This window comes from Prunus persica, chromosome G1 (genome assembly GCF_000346465.2).
Source record: "Prunus persica cultivar Lovell chromosome G1, Prunus_persica_NCBIv2, whole genome shotgun sequence".
Classification (NCBI taxonomy): domain Eukaryota; kingdom Viridiplantae; phylum Streptophyta; class Magnoliopsida; order Rosales; family Rosaceae; genus Prunus; species Prunus persica.
Genome location: NC_034009.1, coordinates 43,242,883 through 43,261,358, shown reverse-complemented (window position 1 = coordinate 43,261,358; position 18,476 = coordinate 43,242,883). Strand labels below are relative to the sequence as shown.

At 37.5% G+C, this 18,476-nt stretch overlaps 3 protein-coding genes across 4 annotated transcripts; 2 read left to right on the top strand and 1 right to left on the bottom strand.

Moving 5' to 3' along the window:
• On the top strand, window positions 117–3,797 carry LOC18790431. Of its 2 annotated transcripts, none has more exons than XM_020554480.1 (6): window positions 117–811; window positions 1,432–1,525; window positions 1,664–1,827; window positions 2,969–2,996; window positions 3,159–3,267; window positions 3,474–3,797. In XM_020554480.1, the coding sequence occupies exons 1-6, from the start codon at window positions 512–514 to the stop codon at window positions 3,553–3,555; spliced, it is 777 nt and encodes a 258-aa protein (XP_020410069.1). In that variant the 5' UTR covers window positions 117–511; the 3' UTR covers window positions 3,556–3,797. The 2 variants fall into 2 exon arrangements, with proteins under 2 accessions (XP_020410069.1, XP_020410070.1); XM_020554481.1 differs by having other exon boundaries at window positions 120–811; window positions 1,667–1,827.
• On the top strand, window positions 4,788–7,637 carry LOC18788778 (phosphoribosylformylglycinamidine cyclo-ligase, chloroplastic/mitochondrial). Its single transcript, XM_007222725.2, has 8 exons — window positions 4,788–5,538; window positions 5,648–5,742; window positions 5,838–5,939; window positions 6,031–6,090; window positions 6,275–6,447; window positions 6,571–6,673; window positions 6,771–6,929; window positions 7,061–7,637. Exons 1-8 carry the CDS (start codon window positions 5,193–5,195, stop codon window positions 7,229–7,231), a joined length of 1,209 nt encoding a protein of 402 aa, XP_007222787.1. The 5' UTR covers window positions 4,788–5,192; the 3' UTR covers window positions 7,232–7,637.
• On the bottom strand, window positions 7,905–18,199 carry LOC18789264. The gene is made up of 23 exons (XM_007227013.2): window positions 17,098–18,199; window positions 16,941–17,010; window positions 16,119–16,730; window positions 15,596–15,819; window positions 15,327–15,392; window positions 15,077–15,211; window positions 14,420–14,538; window positions 14,027–14,332; window positions 13,663–13,750; window positions 13,490–13,595; window positions 13,291–13,398; window positions 12,536–12,699; window positions 12,298–12,418; window positions 11,896–12,120; window positions 11,619–11,809; window positions 10,844–11,011; window positions 10,649–10,754; window positions 10,261–10,398; window positions 9,766–9,927; window positions 9,486–9,686; window positions 8,744–8,938; window positions 8,581–8,652; window positions 7,905–8,486 (listed from the first exon to the last, which is right to left on the bottom strand). The coding sequence occupies exons 2-23, from the start codon at window positions 16,986–16,988 to the stop codon at window positions 8,334–8,336; spliced, it is 3,708 nt and encodes a 1,235-aa protein (XP_007227075.1). The 5' UTR covers window positions 16,989–17,010; window positions 17,098–18,199; the 3' UTR covers window positions 7,905–8,333.

Below are 18,476 nucleotides of genomic sequence, written 5' to 3'. Positions count from 1 at the left end.
GCTATATTTGATTAGGGTTTGGGTTAACCTAGTACAGCAAGAGAGATGGATAACTTAACGAATAGAAAACCTCAAAAACCAAAGAATAATAATATAATTGAGGAAACAAACGAACGGTTCCGTCATTCTGTGTGAGTGGGAGATATTCTCTTCCACGGAACCAAACAGCCCAAAAATGTATGTAAGAATTTAGTCCTTTCTTCCCTTCCAAAATCCAATCCCACCCGCAACCCAACCATCCAAATCCAAATTCAATCATAACACTAATTAAACCACTTTTATTATTAAAACAAAAACACAACCCAACAAAACAAAAATAAAAAAACACCATTAATCAATCACATGTTGTTGCATTCCAGCAACAACATCAGCAGAAGCAGAAGCCGAAGCCGAAAAAACCCACCCCAATAATTCTTCTCTTCGAAAAAACCCCCAATCCTTCTCAGGCCTTCTTCGTCGGCGATCGCATAACAAATTTCAAGGCTTTCGGAGCTTGCTTTCTGTTCTGGGGATGGAGGTCGAGGTCTCCGGTTCGAATCCCTCGGCCGATGCGAAATTGAGGAGAGCGGAATCGCAGAAGGATAAGCTCCGCGTGAAGCGGAAGACTCTGCAGGCTGTGCTCGAGCAGTGCCAGAGAGCCCTCGTGTCGCTCGATACCACTGGGGGTGCTGACGGCGACAGCGATGGAGATGATAACGGTGAGGATGAAGACGATGATGATGATAACAGTTCTCGTGGTGCTGTCGATGACGATGAGCGCCAGCAAGGCCGCAGATCGACGAGTTCGCGCCCTGACTGCGAAGCCGACGAGGTATGGATTGGGGTTCCGTGTGGGGTTTGAGCTCAATTTTAGTTGTCGATTTTGATTGAATTCTGGTGTTTTGGGGATTTTGGAACTTTTTGGTTGAATACTGGAAAATGTTAAATTTTGGTTAAATTATTGAGATTGGGATTAAGGTTTTTTATAAAGACGTTATTCTCCTAAATGTTGAAGCAAAGAGCAATTGAGCTGTTACCGGTTTAATCAATAATTAATGGTGAATTGCGTACTTGATTAATATGATTAATGGCACGTGTGCAGTGTGGACAGTGATTGCTTATAAGGTTAAAGGATGAAGCTTTTTATATGTTCAACACAATTGCTTCGACTAGCTCAGTAAAACCATATAATGCCTAACCAATATGTTGTCTGGTTTCTTGGCGGCGGTAGACTGATTCCTCTAAGCTCACCGCATAATGTCTTTTTGTAGGAATAAAAATTTCAGATTTCACCTTCTGATGGTACCTTGAGTCTAATCCCAAGTTAAACCCTCTATTGCTGACTTTGCTTTTTCGATTGAATTGTAATGATGAATAAGGGGGAGACACTGTACTACTTGTTATCAAAGCTTTCCATATTCTAGCTCACATGTCATTTGCATTTGGATGCAGTTATGCAATCTTCTAAAATCTAGAGTTGAATGTCCCGACTTCCTTGAAAAGCTACAATGCGCGCAAGCATCATCAGTTCCCCAAAATATGGCTGGTATGCATCTGAATATGGTCACAATGAAATTTTATAACCATGTGATATGTCTTCTGCATTATGAAGATTAGACTTTTTAGACGACTTCTTGACTATGTTCTCTATATGGTGCCGTGCTAAACTATTCTTGTATGGCAGCAGAAGAAGGTAGTTCTTGGGATCTGGTTAATGAGAATGATCTATGGGAAGATGAGGATAGCGACTTGGGTGAAGAAGACTATGTTCTTGTTAGGCAAGAAGATATAGTAGAGGGTATTGCATGCTTTATGGCTGCATACCTGTTATCCCTTAAACAGACTAAGGTACCCTGAAACTCTGCTCAACATAATTTTATTAGACTTCATTTGATTTTATACTACCACAACTATGATCGACACATATATAGAAAATTACCCCAACATGACTGTCTACCAGAATATTTTGTGTTTAGCCATATCCAGTTACTTTTCTACAAACCAAATGAACAAAACAAAAACAGTTCTATCCTGCTTGGTGGATTTTTGTGATGCAGTATGTTATGGTTAAACATGAATTATGCCAATTGAAAAGTTTGGCCCCACTATTGGTGCTAGTTTCATCCTAGTCTAATATTTAGCGTTAACCTGCATGGCCAATACATGGGCATGTAGTACGTTCATATCCTTTTGTATTACTGGTCTTCCTTTTGTTATGAGAGCACCTATGCATTAGCCTTGTTTCTTGTATCTTATCACTCATACATGGCACTCGGAATGTAGCATTATTCTCCATGTTACATGGATGCGTTGCTAATACATAGGCTAGCTTCTTGTACTTTACAATTAATAGGTTCCGCTCTTAATCTGTCTCTTGTACACATATTTTTAATTTGATCTTTTCTGGGCATTCGTATTACTCATCATCTTAGGATTCCCATTCTTATCATCTGTCTTCTTAACGTTCTCATCTCTGTTAGGTGGGTATGTTGCTCTTGCTTTTGCTTTAAAACTCAACATCATCCTGCAAATAATAGTTTTTTTCCCCTGATAGGCGTCCCATAAAATAATAGTTTGCTTGGTGAGAGTTCTTTAGAACTTTTGTTTTTAGTCTATTTGGTATTCTGTTATAAGGTGGGTTGGTATTTGATGTATGACCTAATGATCATGACAGACCTTAAGAGATCAGGCTTTCACTGCATTCGTAGTTTAGCATCTATCATTTACTGCGCAGAACAATGCAAGTAGATTAAGAGGTGGAACCATTGAATTTATTGTGATGAACCATTACACATTAGCACTAGTGTTGGCATTTTTAACATATCTAGTTGACATGTCGACAATTTCTTTCTATGATTGTCAAACAATTTGAACAGATTGTGCATATGCGGCCTCTCTTGTTGTTTGAGCATGGTTCATACACCAAATTGGAGTATGTAGTAGATATGATGTATTGACTCTTTTTAATTGATTGCTGTGTGATTTTCAGGAATTGACCCCTAATCAACTTCAGGATGGTGAGTTTGATACTTGTTTTTGTGTTGCTTACTAAGTTTGAAGAGAAATTGAAAAATTCTCTTAACTTCAAATCTATTCTGTATGCATTTTGTGCTTTATTTGACCAAGTTTGTTTCCCACATTTTAGGAATGGAATCTTACATTTCCTATTTCTTATGTAGCACTTAGCAAAACATTCTCCGTGAGAAAGAAGAAGGGAAAACTTCGAAAGGCTTGGGATGGAAGCAAAGTCATTTATAATGTAGCATCATGGGGGGCAACCGCCATCGGGTAGGATACTTAAATCTAATGTTACCTGATCTGATGGTTGTAAAGTTTCCCGCCATCATTGTGCAGCGTGTCTTTGATCACTAACGTAATCTAGTCGTGTTGCTTGCCGAATTTATATTTAGAATTCATGTATACAGCAATCATTGTCTCAGTCTTAATTTACATTTATACTGTACTTTGACCTCTAATGTTTTCATTATTCGCAGGATATACCAAAACCCTGTAATAGTAAGGGCTGCCACGAAAGCCTTCTGGACATCTTGTCAAGTTATATCAAAACTTCTCTAATTTGTGTTTGCTGCTGGGGATAGGGTTTTTAGTGCTCAGAATTTGCTTGTTGTATTTGGTGCTTTGAACTGCTGACTCTGCTTCGTCCGTGTTCCCAAAATTCTGTAACATTACTGGCATTCTTTTCCTGCTACAGATGGCTTGATTCCTTGATCAAATTTAATCTTGTAAATATTTTCTTCTGGTTGGAGAGTGCAATTCAAATTTATGTAACATAGCATCGAAATGCTTTCGTTACCTCATGACTGCAGTTTAATTTCACCAATACTGGTGAACACCATATGCATGTTTGCAAGAACTTGAACTTCAGATCACGTTTACCACACTTTCTCATAACAAGATTCAAAAAAATTTGTATTGCTTCCAATCTCTCACATGTAGAAGAAAGTCAAACAAAAGATACCATTTAAGTTAAACCTGATAAAGCATCTAAATGTCGAGTCCGATTTTCCTGTTACCAAAGTCCCTGTGCCTTTATGTTTCCTACCTAGTTTTGTGACATGTGGACTCTAACTTAACAGGAATTTAACTCTGTTAACTCTCTTTTAGCATTTTTTTTTTCATTTAATTAAAATAATTAAAATATATTATATTAGAATACACGTTTGACAAAAACACTTTGCACGCCGTTTCATCTTCTTAGAGCAGAGAAGATGAAGTGGCTGAGTTTTGCAATGCAGAGAAGATGAAACGGCATGCAAAGTGTTTTTGTTAAACGTGTATTCTAATATAATATATTTTAATTCTTTTAATTAGAGAAGAAAAAAAATGTCAAAAGAGAGTTAACAGAGTTAAACTCCTGTTAAGTTAGAGTCCACGTGTCACAAAACTAGGGAGGAAACATGGGGACACAGGGACTTTGATAACAGGAAAATCGGACTCGATAAATGTCCTCAATCTACGTTTCTTCAAACGTGTTGGCATTTGGTTTGGAATTTTGTCGACTTTGGTTTGAGAAAAGACTTCTCTTATTCAAGCAATGTAGACAAATCTTTGTTCAGCAATATTATATGCAGCAGATTAACAGAAAAAACAAAAATAAAGGTACCTTTTTCTTGTGTGTAAAAACCAAAAACTTTAATTGGACCCGTTTGAATTATCCCTAAAATGAATTAGTTCAAATCGATGAACAGCTTAGGAGCCTTTTTCCTGTGTCATGAAAAAAAAAAAAAAACAACAATTGCAAATACCAACAAATTCATATGTAAAATAAATAAATAAATAAAACAATATTTTAAAGGTTAGAATATCAAGTTCTATCTCTCCCCTATCGGTATTGATTTGGTATTAAAAATTCATATGTAATAATTATTTATTCTGTTTTTAGTTGGAAAATAATTATTCTAGGTTCAATTCCCCTGTACCCAATATAGTATGGTTGTATTAAAAATAAAAAGTAATAATTATTTAAAAATAGAAGTTAAATTAATAATTGTTTCACTCAAACTCAAATAGCAACACAATTCGACCCAAAAAAAAAAAATTTAGCAACACAATTTACATATTTACATAAACGAAAACCCTAGCTTCCTACTTTATTCCCGCCCCTTTCTCTCTCTCTTTCTAAGCTCCGTCACTCTCGGTAAAACCCTGCAAGTCAGTGACACACTGCCTTAGGGCCTCTTTCACTTGCTGCCATGGTCACCTCCGTCAACCCAAACACAGAGCTCTCTCGTTGCTTTGCTTCTTCCCTCAGACCCTCTTATTCCAAACCCAACTCCAGCCAAACCCAGCTATGCAGACTCTCATCTGGGTCTCTCTCCAACACCTTCTCCGGCCTATCTATGGCTCCATCAACTGAATTTTCCCGCAGCAGACGCATATTTTCACTGTCGAAGAACGAGTCCGGAGAACGTGCAAGTGGACATGGTGGTTTGACGTATAAGGATGCTGGTGTTGATATAGATGCTGGCTCAGAACTTGTTCGACGAATTGCCAAAATGGCTCCTGGGATTGGAGGCTTTGGGGGTCTTTACCCTCTTGGTATTGAGTATATTGTTAGCTGATTGTGTTTATGTGTTACCCATTTTGGGTTGTGCTCTGTCTGTTTGAATTTTGTTTACTTGGGCTGATGGAGTTTTTTGGTGAACAGGTGATTCATATCTTGTTGCTGGTACAGATGGTGTTGGAACAAAACTTAAACTTGCATTTGATACTGGAATTCATGAAACCATTGGTATTGATTTGGTAATGCTAATGTTTCAAGTGAAACTTCATGTGGTGCACATGTGTCATTAAATAAATAAATCAAAATTGCTCATCTGATCAATTTCAACTCCCAGGTTGCTATGAGTGTCAATGATATTGTTACTTCTGGAGCAAAGCCGCTATTTTTCCTTGATTATTTTGCTACCAGCCGGCTTGATGTTGATCTTGCTGAAAAGGTAGAGGTCGCAATGTGCCTAAAAGTTGCTTTGATTGCGTAAATTCATACCACTAATTGAAGCTTTTTGAAATTTTGTTTATTGTTTCTAGGTTGTAAAAGGTATTGTCGATGGCTGCCAACAATCTGACTGTACTCTTTTAGGTGGAGAGGTATTCTAAAATAATTTTGTTGTTTTGTGAATTGCGATTGTCCTGTGATCTGGAGAAGACATATATCAAGCGTGTATTCTTGCGGTTAATTGTTTAAATATGGTCTTTGCTTTTATTTTTTGCACACACATGTTGTACATATTTTGATAAGGTAGGGCTCACTGAATTGCATATATTACGTCAGACTGCAGAGATGCCAGATTTTTACGCAGACGGAGAGTATGACCTCAGTGGTTTTGCGGTTGGAATTGTGAAAAAGGATTCAGTGATTGATGGGAAAAACATTGTTATTGGGGATGTCCTCATTGGCCTACCATCCAGTGGGGTTCATTCTAATGGTTTCTCTCTTGTAAGAAGGTTGGTGCTGCTTAGAAAACATTATATACTATTTGCAATAGATGCAGTTAACTTGAAGAATGTTCCTTGCAGTCTGACCCTTTAGAAACTCATGACAAAATTCCTATTGGTATATCTTGACAGGGTACTGGCTCATAGTGGGCTGTCTCTGAAGGACCAACTACCTGGTGAAGCTATTACATTAGGTGAAGCTTTGATGGCCCCAACCGTAATATACGTTAAGCAGGTCAACATTAAATCCTGCTTCCCAATCTCCTTGTCTTGTGCATATTCTCATTACCTTGTGTTTGCTGAAAATGCTCCCCTCCTTATACCAAAAACAGGTGCTTGACATTATCAGCAAGGGAGGTGTAAAGGGGGTAGCCCACATCACAGGGGGTGGTTTCACAGACAATATACCTCGAGTGTTTCCAAAAGGCCTAGGAGCTGTCATCTATAACGGTTCCTGGGAAATCCTACCTGTTTTCAAATGGATCCAAGAGGTAAAAATATTTTTCATCCAGCAGCCCAATTTTAAATTTTTAAATTTTCATATTAGATGAATGTCATTTAGGAGGCAGCTTGAAATTATGGATTGTAGTTGTTTTCTGATTTTACTTATTTCTAACACCAGGTGGGAAGAATAGAAGAAGCTGAGATGATGCGAACATTTAACATGGGTATTGGCATGGTTCTTGTTGTGAGTAAAGAGGCATCCCACAGGATACTTGAGGATGGAAATGGAGCTTATAAAGCTTACCGCATTGGTGAGGTTGTAAGAGGTGAAGGAGTGAGTTATAGTTGAAATGTCTATAATTCTTGACTTCATCTTCGTATAAGCTCTTTTGAGCATATTCGACAAAGTGAGATATAAGTAATGTAAGTGCGGCTTGGAGTTTTCTGCTGTTCATGTATCTTGACATGCACAAGTTCACCAGGTTTTGTAGGTCAAGTTTTATGAAAGCTTGAATTCAGTCATTCACTATAGGATTGTAGGGCTCCGTTTAAGTTGTGAAGCCCCTTCGTTTAAACCGTTGTGCTAATATGTGCTTCAGCTGTTATGCTATGGGAGCTTATGATCCAATTTGATTCTGGAACTTCTCTTCAATAAACAGAATTTTTCTTCCCTGCCCTGGTGACCTAAGTGTCAGTGGCTGGTGATTGGCTAAATCTGTAATTGCCTCAAGTATCTATTGCTTTTTTCAGGGTCTTGATCCAGCTTGGTCGAGCCAATACTATTAACTATTAACTGGCATCCTAACATAGCCAATGAAAGAAAGCCAATTTACGACTTTGATGTTTTTCTAATGGACCAAGCTGACATAATTATCAGTTTAAGATTTAACTTCAAACCATTCGTGTAAGGGGGGGTTTTTTTTTTTTTTTTGGGTCAACAGTGTAAGGTTCTATACATTGAAATTATATAAGAACAAAAGTGAATTCAAGGTTGCTTGATCGGTAGCGCAAATGAAGGAATATATATAATTTTTTAATAGATGCGTCATATGAAGGGTTAAATAATATAATCTCTGTGAAAGCGGACCATCATCTAATATTTTTGGTGCGTGAGTTCACGGCACATTCAAAAGAGTTGTACAAAACTGCTTAAAGCAAAACTATTAAGCCAATTACAAAAAAATGTGAATCAATTTTGCAGTACCTATATCTTAGTAATAAATATGTGAACATAGCAGAATTGTGACTCAGGAGCAGCCGAGTTGCTTGCTCCCTCTACAAAATTAGCAGCACCCGGCTTATACACATTGACAACTAAAGCAATATGGTTTTGATGAACATGCAGGCTGAAAAGCTGATCTTTCAGCACCTTCATTCCCCAACTTGTTCAGCATCCACCTTTCTTGATGATGCATTCCATGTCCTCTTCACTCATTTAACACAACAAGCACCTAAAAGTAATAGGTGTTGTCCTTGTGATTGGCAGCATCCTTGCAAAGCATTGATCGGACTTCCATGATGGATCGAGGAGGCTCCAGGTCCTTCTCCTGCAGTGCATTCCCCAACAACTGCTGCATCTGTGATGCAAAAGTGTCGTCTAGAATCTGAAAACCGAAGAAAGGCTGCACATTAGAAGGGAAACTACTACCATAACCAGAAGAAAAAAAGGTGGGAGGTTGAAGGGGTGCCACTACTTACAGAGACAGCAATTCGTGAACCCTTATACCATGATCTATTTTCTTTTCTGTTCTCTAAGAAACTCAGCACATCCTGTAACAGAAAAGGGTTCCATTAGATAAGAAAAGGCATCAGCTGAGAGCCCATTGTCCGGATTTTTGAAAGACTAGATTGAAGAACTTACTTGTCCCATTCTGTCCCAATAACCTCGACAAATTGCAATGAAGACGTGAGTCCCAAACACTGTATGTAAGTGATTGACTGTATTTGCCAGCTGGTCTTTCAAAAGCTGCATTCTACTTCTCACATCAGATTCTACCACAGTTTCTTTTGAATCTTGGAGAATCTTCTTCATTTTTGTAGAACTCTGCAACTTTGTCTGGAATAAAAGATGAAAATCAGTGGCCCTTTACCAAATAACTAAATTTTAAAGCATCCATATTCTTTAGATTGGCCAAGTAATTCTTTTTCTTGGCCAAGAGGACCAGTTATTCAGCTCTTTACACACTTAATGTACCAGCAACTGAGATCTTTATATACTAGAATCTAGTCTCATAAACGCACATAGAACATGCATAAATACACACTACTGTATGAGATAGACCTCCTTACCTGGCTTTTATTATTCTTTAAGGACAAATAAGGCGTTCTGTACATAATGAAAGATTGGCAGTTTATATTATATATTCACTCAACAAGACTATTATCCCTAGCATACACGTTGTCCCTGCAGATGAATCTATTTATACTTAGAAGATCTCCAGATCAATTAATTATTTCGTGAAAGATTGACAGTTAATGTATTCCCTCAACAAGACTGACAGTTTTTTATTTTCTCCAGATCAATTATTTTTTCTCCAAACATAATTTTACAACACTTTCACACGACTTCAAACAGAAATGCACCAAACCACAATGATACTCACATTCTCTGCAAGTTTTTCCACAACTGCTTGTAGGTAATTTTTAAACTTGGCTCTCAACATCACAGTAACTTCACTGAGACGCTCTCCAGCAACTGTGTTTCCACCATCAGGGATGCAGGAACCCCATGATTTGAACTGAACTTCTATTTGGGGCCGAAGGACATCAAGCATTCTCTTTAAGGAATTTAACAGAATTCCCAACTGAAAAGCAATTATCGAATTTCAAAATACAAACAATCATATTTCAATCTAACCCAAAAATTTGGAAAAGTCAACTAACCTCTTCAGGGACGGTATAAGAGCTCACAGACCTTTTGGCAAGTTTTTGAACATACTTGAGGCCAAATTTCTTGGGTGCCAAATTTTCCTTCAATGGTGCCAGGATATCTGCATACTGCTTGTCTAGAGATTCTACTATCGCCTTCTCAACATCAGCAACAGCCTTTCATAGAAACATAGTTGAAATTATCAAACAAGTTTAAGAAGTTTCACTCTTTAAATTAAACCAAGAAAAGTAAAAACATGACAAAACTTAAGAAATTAAGGAAAAGAGTATTTATTATGAACTGAATATTGAAATGTGCGGATGAACAACACTGTTGTAAGATAAGACTAACTAGCATTTTCCTATTTCTGATAAGCTAAATGAATAGCTCTGTTTTTTATCACACATGTGCAGTTCCAACAATAAATTGTTGGGATCATAATGGATGATGGTGATGAAAAATGCAAAAGTAGATTATAAAGATTTTGAGACACAAGAAATCTGACTTACATTCTCCAGAATGCAGGCATATTCAGGCCACCGGCAAATGATGATCTCATAGTCACTCAAAGTTTCTTTCAGACGATCATACATTTCATCCACAAAAGGAGTCGTGGAATGTTGTGTCCTAACTCCTGACCATTTTACCTGCAAGTGCATAACATTTAGATGCCTTTTTTAACTGCAATGTTAGAACATACACCAATTTACATAATTACAGAAATCTTTCAAAAGCATCCTTTAACATAGTCCTCCAAAACGGTGGGGGTAAAAATATTAATGACCACCCACAAAATAGAATACAGACTCATTTGAGATACATTAGCGTAATCAAATTGTTTTATCTCCATATAATCCAAAAGTATCCATGCTTAAGGATTATATATATAACACTTACCTTGTCTAGTTTGCATGCTTCAAGCAAAGAACCGCGTTTATTTTGAATCCACAGCATAATGTATAGGTGGAACAATTCTTTTGCATCAACTCCACCTTTAACATAACTGAGATAATAAAAAATGTGTTAGAACCATGCAAACATAGTATTATTATAAAGTTTTAATAATAGTAGTAGCAACAAAATTAACATTACCTGATGTGCCAGCTGGCAAGGTCCCTTTGAAAATCTGCGGTGGCTATAACAAGGTCTGCTACAGGAGGTGAAGGACCTGTTGGGGGATATGCAATGAGGAAAGCACGCAATCTACTGCACAGCTCTGTGCTGTATATTGATGACGACAGATGTGGGAGGTCTATGAAACTGTTCAATGAAAGTTAAAGCATTAGAATCTTATCAATCCAACGTCAGACAGCTGGACAAACCACCAGGAAAAGGCTGTGAGATAAGCAATCTGGGAACACAAAGGATGACCTGAAGTAATGATTCCAACCTACATGTTTTGGAACAAATAACAGAAAGCAGGCATTTAACTATGGCAAGGAAATTATGCAGATATGGCAAAGTTCACTACAGTAGGAGATTGTCCTCAGTGGTTCATAACTGCAATGGTTCAGAGCATATATGCACATGAAATCATTATTCATGCTAATGATAGTTCGACATAAATTGTATCATATGCTAAATCACGTGGCAACACAAATGCAATATCCAATGTCAAAATATGACTTCATGTAGGCTTACAATACTGTTATCCACAAATGACGCCTACGATATGGATGACAGATTTTTATCATCATATTGCTAATATCCTTTTAGGAACATCATTTTGCTAAAATAAGATCAGCCTACTTGTTCAAAAATTAAGAAAAGCATAAATATAAAAAAATGATACGGCTCTAATGACAAATAATTTTACGGCATAATTAACCATATTTGAAAGTACCACTTGACGGTTTGAAGTACATACCTGGGGAGTATATGCTGATTATGGATCTCAATATCAGTGAGGATTTCATTCCTAATGTTAAGGCACAAGGATTTCATTTTCTGGTACGCTGTCGTCATACTCAAAATATCAATCAAAGTTCCATCACTATTGTTGGTAACATATTCATCTGTCTCAGCCAAGTGCCTTCTTGATCTTTTTCTCGCGGCAACCTGGCAAGTCACACTACCTCTATGAGAAGCAAATAGATAAATCAACTACAGAAATAATTGTTAAATAAACTGAAAGTTTCTCAAACCTGGAAATGGTGGCATAAAGCAGTCTGAGCCTCTGGAGACAAGATATCGTGAAGGAGCGTGTAAAGTTTCACAGCAGGCTCCAATGCAGGTGCAGCATGCCCAGTTGCAGGTCGAAAAACTTCCAAAATACCTGAAAGCGATGACTCATCCAAGGACTTGTAATTCTCAAAAGTGAGAGCAAGAATCTGTTGAATTTGAACCTTAGTTTCTCCTAAGATTCGGTTCTGTGACAACCAAAAGTATTAGACATTCTGTTAGAAGAGAATGACAAGTAGAATGAAAAAACAAAAACAAAAACAAAAACAAAAAGCAAGCCGAACCAGCATAAGCTAGTCAAAACATAAAAATCAATATCAAAAGAAGCAACAACGATACATGCTTGAAGACAAGTGCAATTGTACCTCTTGGTGACTCAACATGCTCTTATGGTGGCCTTTCATCAAGACAGGCTTTAGCAAATCGTAGACCAAGTTGAGGCAATCAGCTGTTGGTGTAGCTACGTCCATAACATAGGAGAGATATCTATCGAAATTCCAGGTATAGAATCAGTGAACAAAAAGGAGCGACTTATAATACTGACAGTACATGGCCATATTATTTTAACAGGAACAAGCAATCAACCCAACAACACTCCATTACCTCAGCTTGGTGTATACATCAGAAACACCATAATATGATGCAAACTCTGTTAAAAGCCATTTCCAAGGACCATGCAACAATAGATTCCTTTGTTGAAAATTCTGAACCTTCATAGCAACTTCTAAAACTAGATCATATGCAACCGTTTCTGCAACAGAGCCACACTGAACCGCAAAAACAAATAATATCATAAATCTAGTTTGAATACGTTGTATAAAATGAAGTATCCGGATTCCCACATTCAGGTAATATAATAAGGATCATTCTTTACACAATATTATTATTATGTCCAAACAATAAAGAAACCTCTACACTTTCTTCCCTTTTTTCTTTTTTCTTTTTTCCATTTTGGGCCCAAGACTGAGAGGGGAGTGGGGGATTACATACGTTACTGATGAATAGTCCTAGAAATTTCTCAAGAAAATATTCAAACTATTATCATTCCTAGAAGATTCCAGCAGCACAATATTTAGCGAGGGTATATGTTAGCAAATTTTGTTATTGGATGAAAACCCTGAGCTCATACCAAAAAACATAGCTACCAGTTGAAAAGAGAATTGAAGAGATGCTGTTTTTAATGTCCTGTCACACAAGCCTAAATATAAATGAATACCTAGGGGCCCAAAACAAGATAATGAAAAGTAATTGGAAGATTGATTTAGATTACAAAAGTCTAACTCAATTATGAAACAACGAAAAACACTTAATAAACAAGGATGATATATTTTAAGGCTCCTAAAGTAACAAAAGCACACCTTGGGATTGTCATCTGAACTCGTTGAATAATATACAGAAAGCTGTATCTTCCCCACAAGCTCATGTTCAGGTTCACAATAGACATTGAACCAGCGTTGCTTGTCAGCCTGCAGTCAACGTTGAGATGAGCCTTTCTACCAGAGCCACTATCATTTTAATTTATCCTTATAGCTACAATCACGATCAAGAAAGTCTTACCGGGTCATCAGCAATAGTTGCCACTTGAACAAGGACTCTTCCAAAATGTTTTCCCTTTGAATCAAGTACTTCAACTATTAAATCATCTCCCAAACTATCTGGAAAGCTGTACAAGTTGTCAGTACCTTTTTCCAGCAGATATAGTTCAAAAGAGTAGGGACAAGAGAACATACAAGACATGAGTTTCACCAGATCCAGGTTGCATCCTGACAGCCTCTTCTTCAGTTGAACTTTTCAGTCTTAACAAGCAAGAGTACGTTTCTGATGCCAATAAGAGTGAGGGTTAAAACTTCAAGTAACTCATGAAAAACATTTGAAGAGAATGAAACTTTATACATTACAAACATAGCAGTATATATCAGCAACTTGTAACATGCAAGAAAAAAGAAATAAAGGTGCCTCATGAGCGGCCCATAAATTTTCATCATTTTGGAAGATATGTATTTATTAAATAACTCATGATTTAATGACAAAAGAAGCATATAATAATCTGGATATACACAGTGAGAGAGGGCATGAAATTTGCCATTCTCATACCATGCACAACTTCATATGAGGACGAACTCTCCCGCAGACTTGTTACACCAGTTTTCAAGAGTCCAGACACCTGTTTTATATACTGAGTACCAGCATGCACATATGCCAAGCTTTGACGTGAAAAAGAACCATTTGCAGGTACACGAGGTACAACTCGAATCCTTCGAAGGGCTTGCCATCCAGAAGCGAGTGTAGACTGGAAGCTGGAGAGACGATATCGAATGGATGCCAGTTTGATTACTGGTGGCCTTAGAGATGAAATACTACAGCCAGTAGGTGGGTCCAGGCCCGGTTTCATTCTACGCACTGCAAAATGAAAAAGAATTTAGGATTATCCTGTAACGAAGCACTTACTTAAACAGTAAGACTTTATAAATGGGCGAGAAATGCTACCTTGCACTTTCATCTTGCCAACAATTTTCTTGGGTTTTGGAGCAGCTTTCTCACCGGCAAGCTCTGAAGTCTGCTTTGACAACAATTCTTCCTCTGATTGTAAAAGTACTTGTCGTAAACTACAGTTTTGAGAACAGGGTTTTAACAAGATTAGGAGTTCGTGTAATAATGGAATAGATAAAAGTCAGAAGCTTGTATATCATGCAGACATTGTTGTCAAAATTTCAGCACTAAATACTACTAGCTAGTCAGATCAAAACATTTTCAACAGGATTGAACTCCCATAAGGTTCAAATTTGTTATCTGAAAACCTAGCATTACCTAACTTTTCAACTTTGGTTTTAGCCAAACTATAAAGTTGCAGCAACAAACTCAATTATACTATTTTTATATATTGTAAACCTAGCTTAAGCAAGAAATTTTCTTTTTTTCTTTTTTCTTTTTTTACAATAAACAAAATTGGCTAAGAAAGAAATCAGGGATAGCACTGAATGACCTAGTGCAGTGATTTACAAAACTTTCTTTACAATAGGAATTTATGCAAAGATTTGAACACCAAACTGGCAACAGCAAAGGGTCCTCTCCAAGAATATATCATAAATCCAACTAAATTGAAGGCAAGATAGATGAATAAGGTGATGAAGAGCGTGGACTCACCTAAATGAATCGCGTAGTTGAGCACATTCATTTTCCAAAAACATGGGAGCTTCCATGCATTCCATTGCCCAAGCATGAAGGCACAAACGCACACATGCATCATATGCAATAACAGCATGCCATGACCCTAGAGCACTAGTATTGAATTGCAAATGGCACATGCACAGTTAATAAAAATTTAGATGGCAGAACCAAAGGTTTGTACACAACATAAAAAAGCATGTACAATTGTGGTGTTGGTTACAGATACCTTGCATAAAAGGTGGGGAGGCGAGCAGGACATGATGGCACAGCAGCTTCGGAACTAGTGGTAGTTCTGTGAACAGAGATTAACGTAAGCTGAACCAAATTTATACATATATATGACAAATGTGTATTCATTAGTTAAAAAAACATAGAAACCAGAGTAGCATGCCTCAAATATTTATGTTTGTGAAGCCACAAGTGTCATGTCACTTTCCAACACAAGCACATTGCATCACATTTTCCCAAAGAGAAGTATTTAAATAGTATACAGACCTTACAAACTGGCCAAGATTGCCATTTTCAATATTGCCCTCCTGCTTTCTACCAGGGGTTGTTTTGAACTCAGATGAAGCGGTTGCATGTGGTGTCCTATGTACTCTAGATGGACTTATCTCATCGTCCTGTTTAATTTCCTGAGTTGCACCACAAAAAGGTGGTGCACTAGGAACATCATCATCGGATAACTTTTCACTCTGCTGGTTTGTGGAATTAAAATTCTGCAAAAATCAACAGATTTATGCATCAGTACCAGAGTATACCATTATTTATCGACATTGATGTAAAAGAAAATGCCAGCTTGTTAGATAGAAAGTCCTTACAACATGAATTAAACTATTCCTCAACAATTTACCTGTGCCAACCTTTTAAGTAGAGGGAAAATAGGAAATAACATCCAACATTTATGAACTAATATAAACCAAATGTTTAGTCACCATAACGCTAAAGCCTCATTGCGTGGTGTTTTTGACATCAAACAACAATCCAAGCACAATTAAACAAATAGAAAGTCACAAACCTTTTTGGCAGAGCTTTCCAAGTTCCTCTGTGAAGGCACGCTGGAGGCATATCCCTCTGAAACATAAGCTCTGTTACGTGGCACCCCACTGTTGATGCTTCCTCCTGCTTGTGAAGTAGAATATTCTGAGCTTGCAGCCGAATCTGATGACTCATCCTCAGTGTAACCATTCCTTGCAACTGGATACTTCCCAGTTCCCCTGACCAACTTCTCGGCCGCAGGTTTATGTCTCCCCACAACAGTGTCCATCGATGAACTGACATCTGAGTACGTACAATCACTGCCATAATGGGGTTGCCCTTGCGACGGCTTCCCGTACCTATGAGCAGAAGCACTGGGAACCCTATCATCTTGTGGTGATGAATCCAGTGAGTATCTACCTCCATAAATGCCGTCTTCTGAATCAGTGGTTCTGTCATTATCAGAAGCAGACCCACTCTCATCCCCATCAGCTGGAATTGTCCGAACCGGTATGGCATTGGAAGGCAAGTGCCCACTTCTAAATTTTGACGGTGGGGGCAGTCCAAATCCCCTGCCGCCACTACCACTACGAATGTGTGTAATCGGATCAATTCGAGGTCTCAAATTAGAACTCGAGAATGGAACATCCTTCTGATTAAGAACAAAACCCATAAAGTCAAATTTCAAACCAAAGTTGTCAACTTTAAAGAACACATGCAAGTTAACACATACCCAGATCATAAAAACACTAGAACAAGAAACAGCACTCACTCTAAAAATAGTACAAATTAAAGTCTATTTAATTTTTATTATTTTTTCTCAAATGAGGAAAGGAAAGCGGTACAAGTTTGTGAAGCAAACCTCTCTAACCCAACGAAGGGCGCTCCTATCAAGACCTTCAGTGAACATATCTTCTGGGTTGTTCCTTTACCTGCACAAAAAGTTGAAAAAATTCAAAACCCAGAAGCCAAAAATCCAAAATTAACTTTTTCACAGATTCTTCCTAAAAACAACTCACATATGAATCAAACTTGTGGGTTTGCACCACTGAAAACGCTCAACAACAACAATGCCGAAAGCCCAAATGTGAATTGCTATATAAACAACAAAGAGAGAGAGAGGGAGAGATTTTCAGAGAAGATCAACTTAAATGCAGGAGATGTTGGAAGAGAAAGTTGGCTTCTGCAAAAAGTTATCAGAAGACCCTAAAGCTGCTTCTTTTGATCTTTCTCTCTGCAAATCTGCGGGCTGGGTTTTGTTTCGTTACTCAGAGTCAAGAGAGAGAGTCTCTCACTGTGAACTATATTTTCTTTGTTTCTCTACTTTTATTTTATTTAATGGGATTTATTTTTTTCCTCTTCTTTTTGCATTTTTTGGATTTCAAAAATCTCCCCAACAAATCTCGTACGTGGTCCGTAGAATATTTTGGAGATCGAAACGGCGACGTAGCAGGGAGCGAAATAAAAGTGGATTTTGTGTTATTGATTCAACGTACTTAACGTAGATTCATTAAAATTCCGGAAATAAAGCGCACGTAGCTGTCAACAAAGTAACGGGTAGTTGACGTGGCAAACCGGAGCTCCAATTTTTTGTTTTTAACTTCTTTTTTTTTTTTTTTTTGGAATAATAAATTGAATGTTTTGTTTTTTTTTTAGTATTTTATTAAGTCGAAGAAAATAAAACAAGTTTCGAACGTTGGAGGTGGGGACAGACAGACTTTTTTTGGTCTAATTTCGCGCTAAACTAAAAGAATCCGGTCACATGGGTGGTGGTGGTCCAGTGGGTCCCGCCGGCCCTTACTTTTTCCTTTTCTTCTTTTATAAATTTTTTTTTTTGTTGGCTCTTGTTTTGTTTTCTTGGTCATGGGTAGAATGTGAAATCATGGATAGGGCTTCTGGTCACTTTAATTTGAAAAAATAAAATAAAACTATTTGTCTAAATTTGTTCGTACCACTGCAAATGGAATTGGAAATTATTTAATTCGTAATTTAGTATGGTCGTTGTAATTTTTAAGTGTGATTAATTTGGTGTATTGTTAAATTATTACTAGATTGAATGTGGCTGTTGCCTTAGTCCTTAAGCTATTTTTGCACGGGCTGGGATCCACTACGACCACATGCCACTCGCACCGCCAACCAAACCTCAGAGTCTCTCTCTCTCTATTTTGGTGTTTTTTTAATCATTCTGTTGGGTAAACGTTGATACATAATACGTGTGAGATGCATGAGCACCCCTAAATTGTGAGAGAAACTTCTTGTCTCTGTGTCACTGCTTATGTGTTTTTATTTTTCTTTTCATGTCACTTATTATATTAGGAGCGAGACATTAGATATATAGAAGTAATTTGTACACAATAACTATTTCAAGGCGTTGATAACAATTTCCTTGAGAGTATAA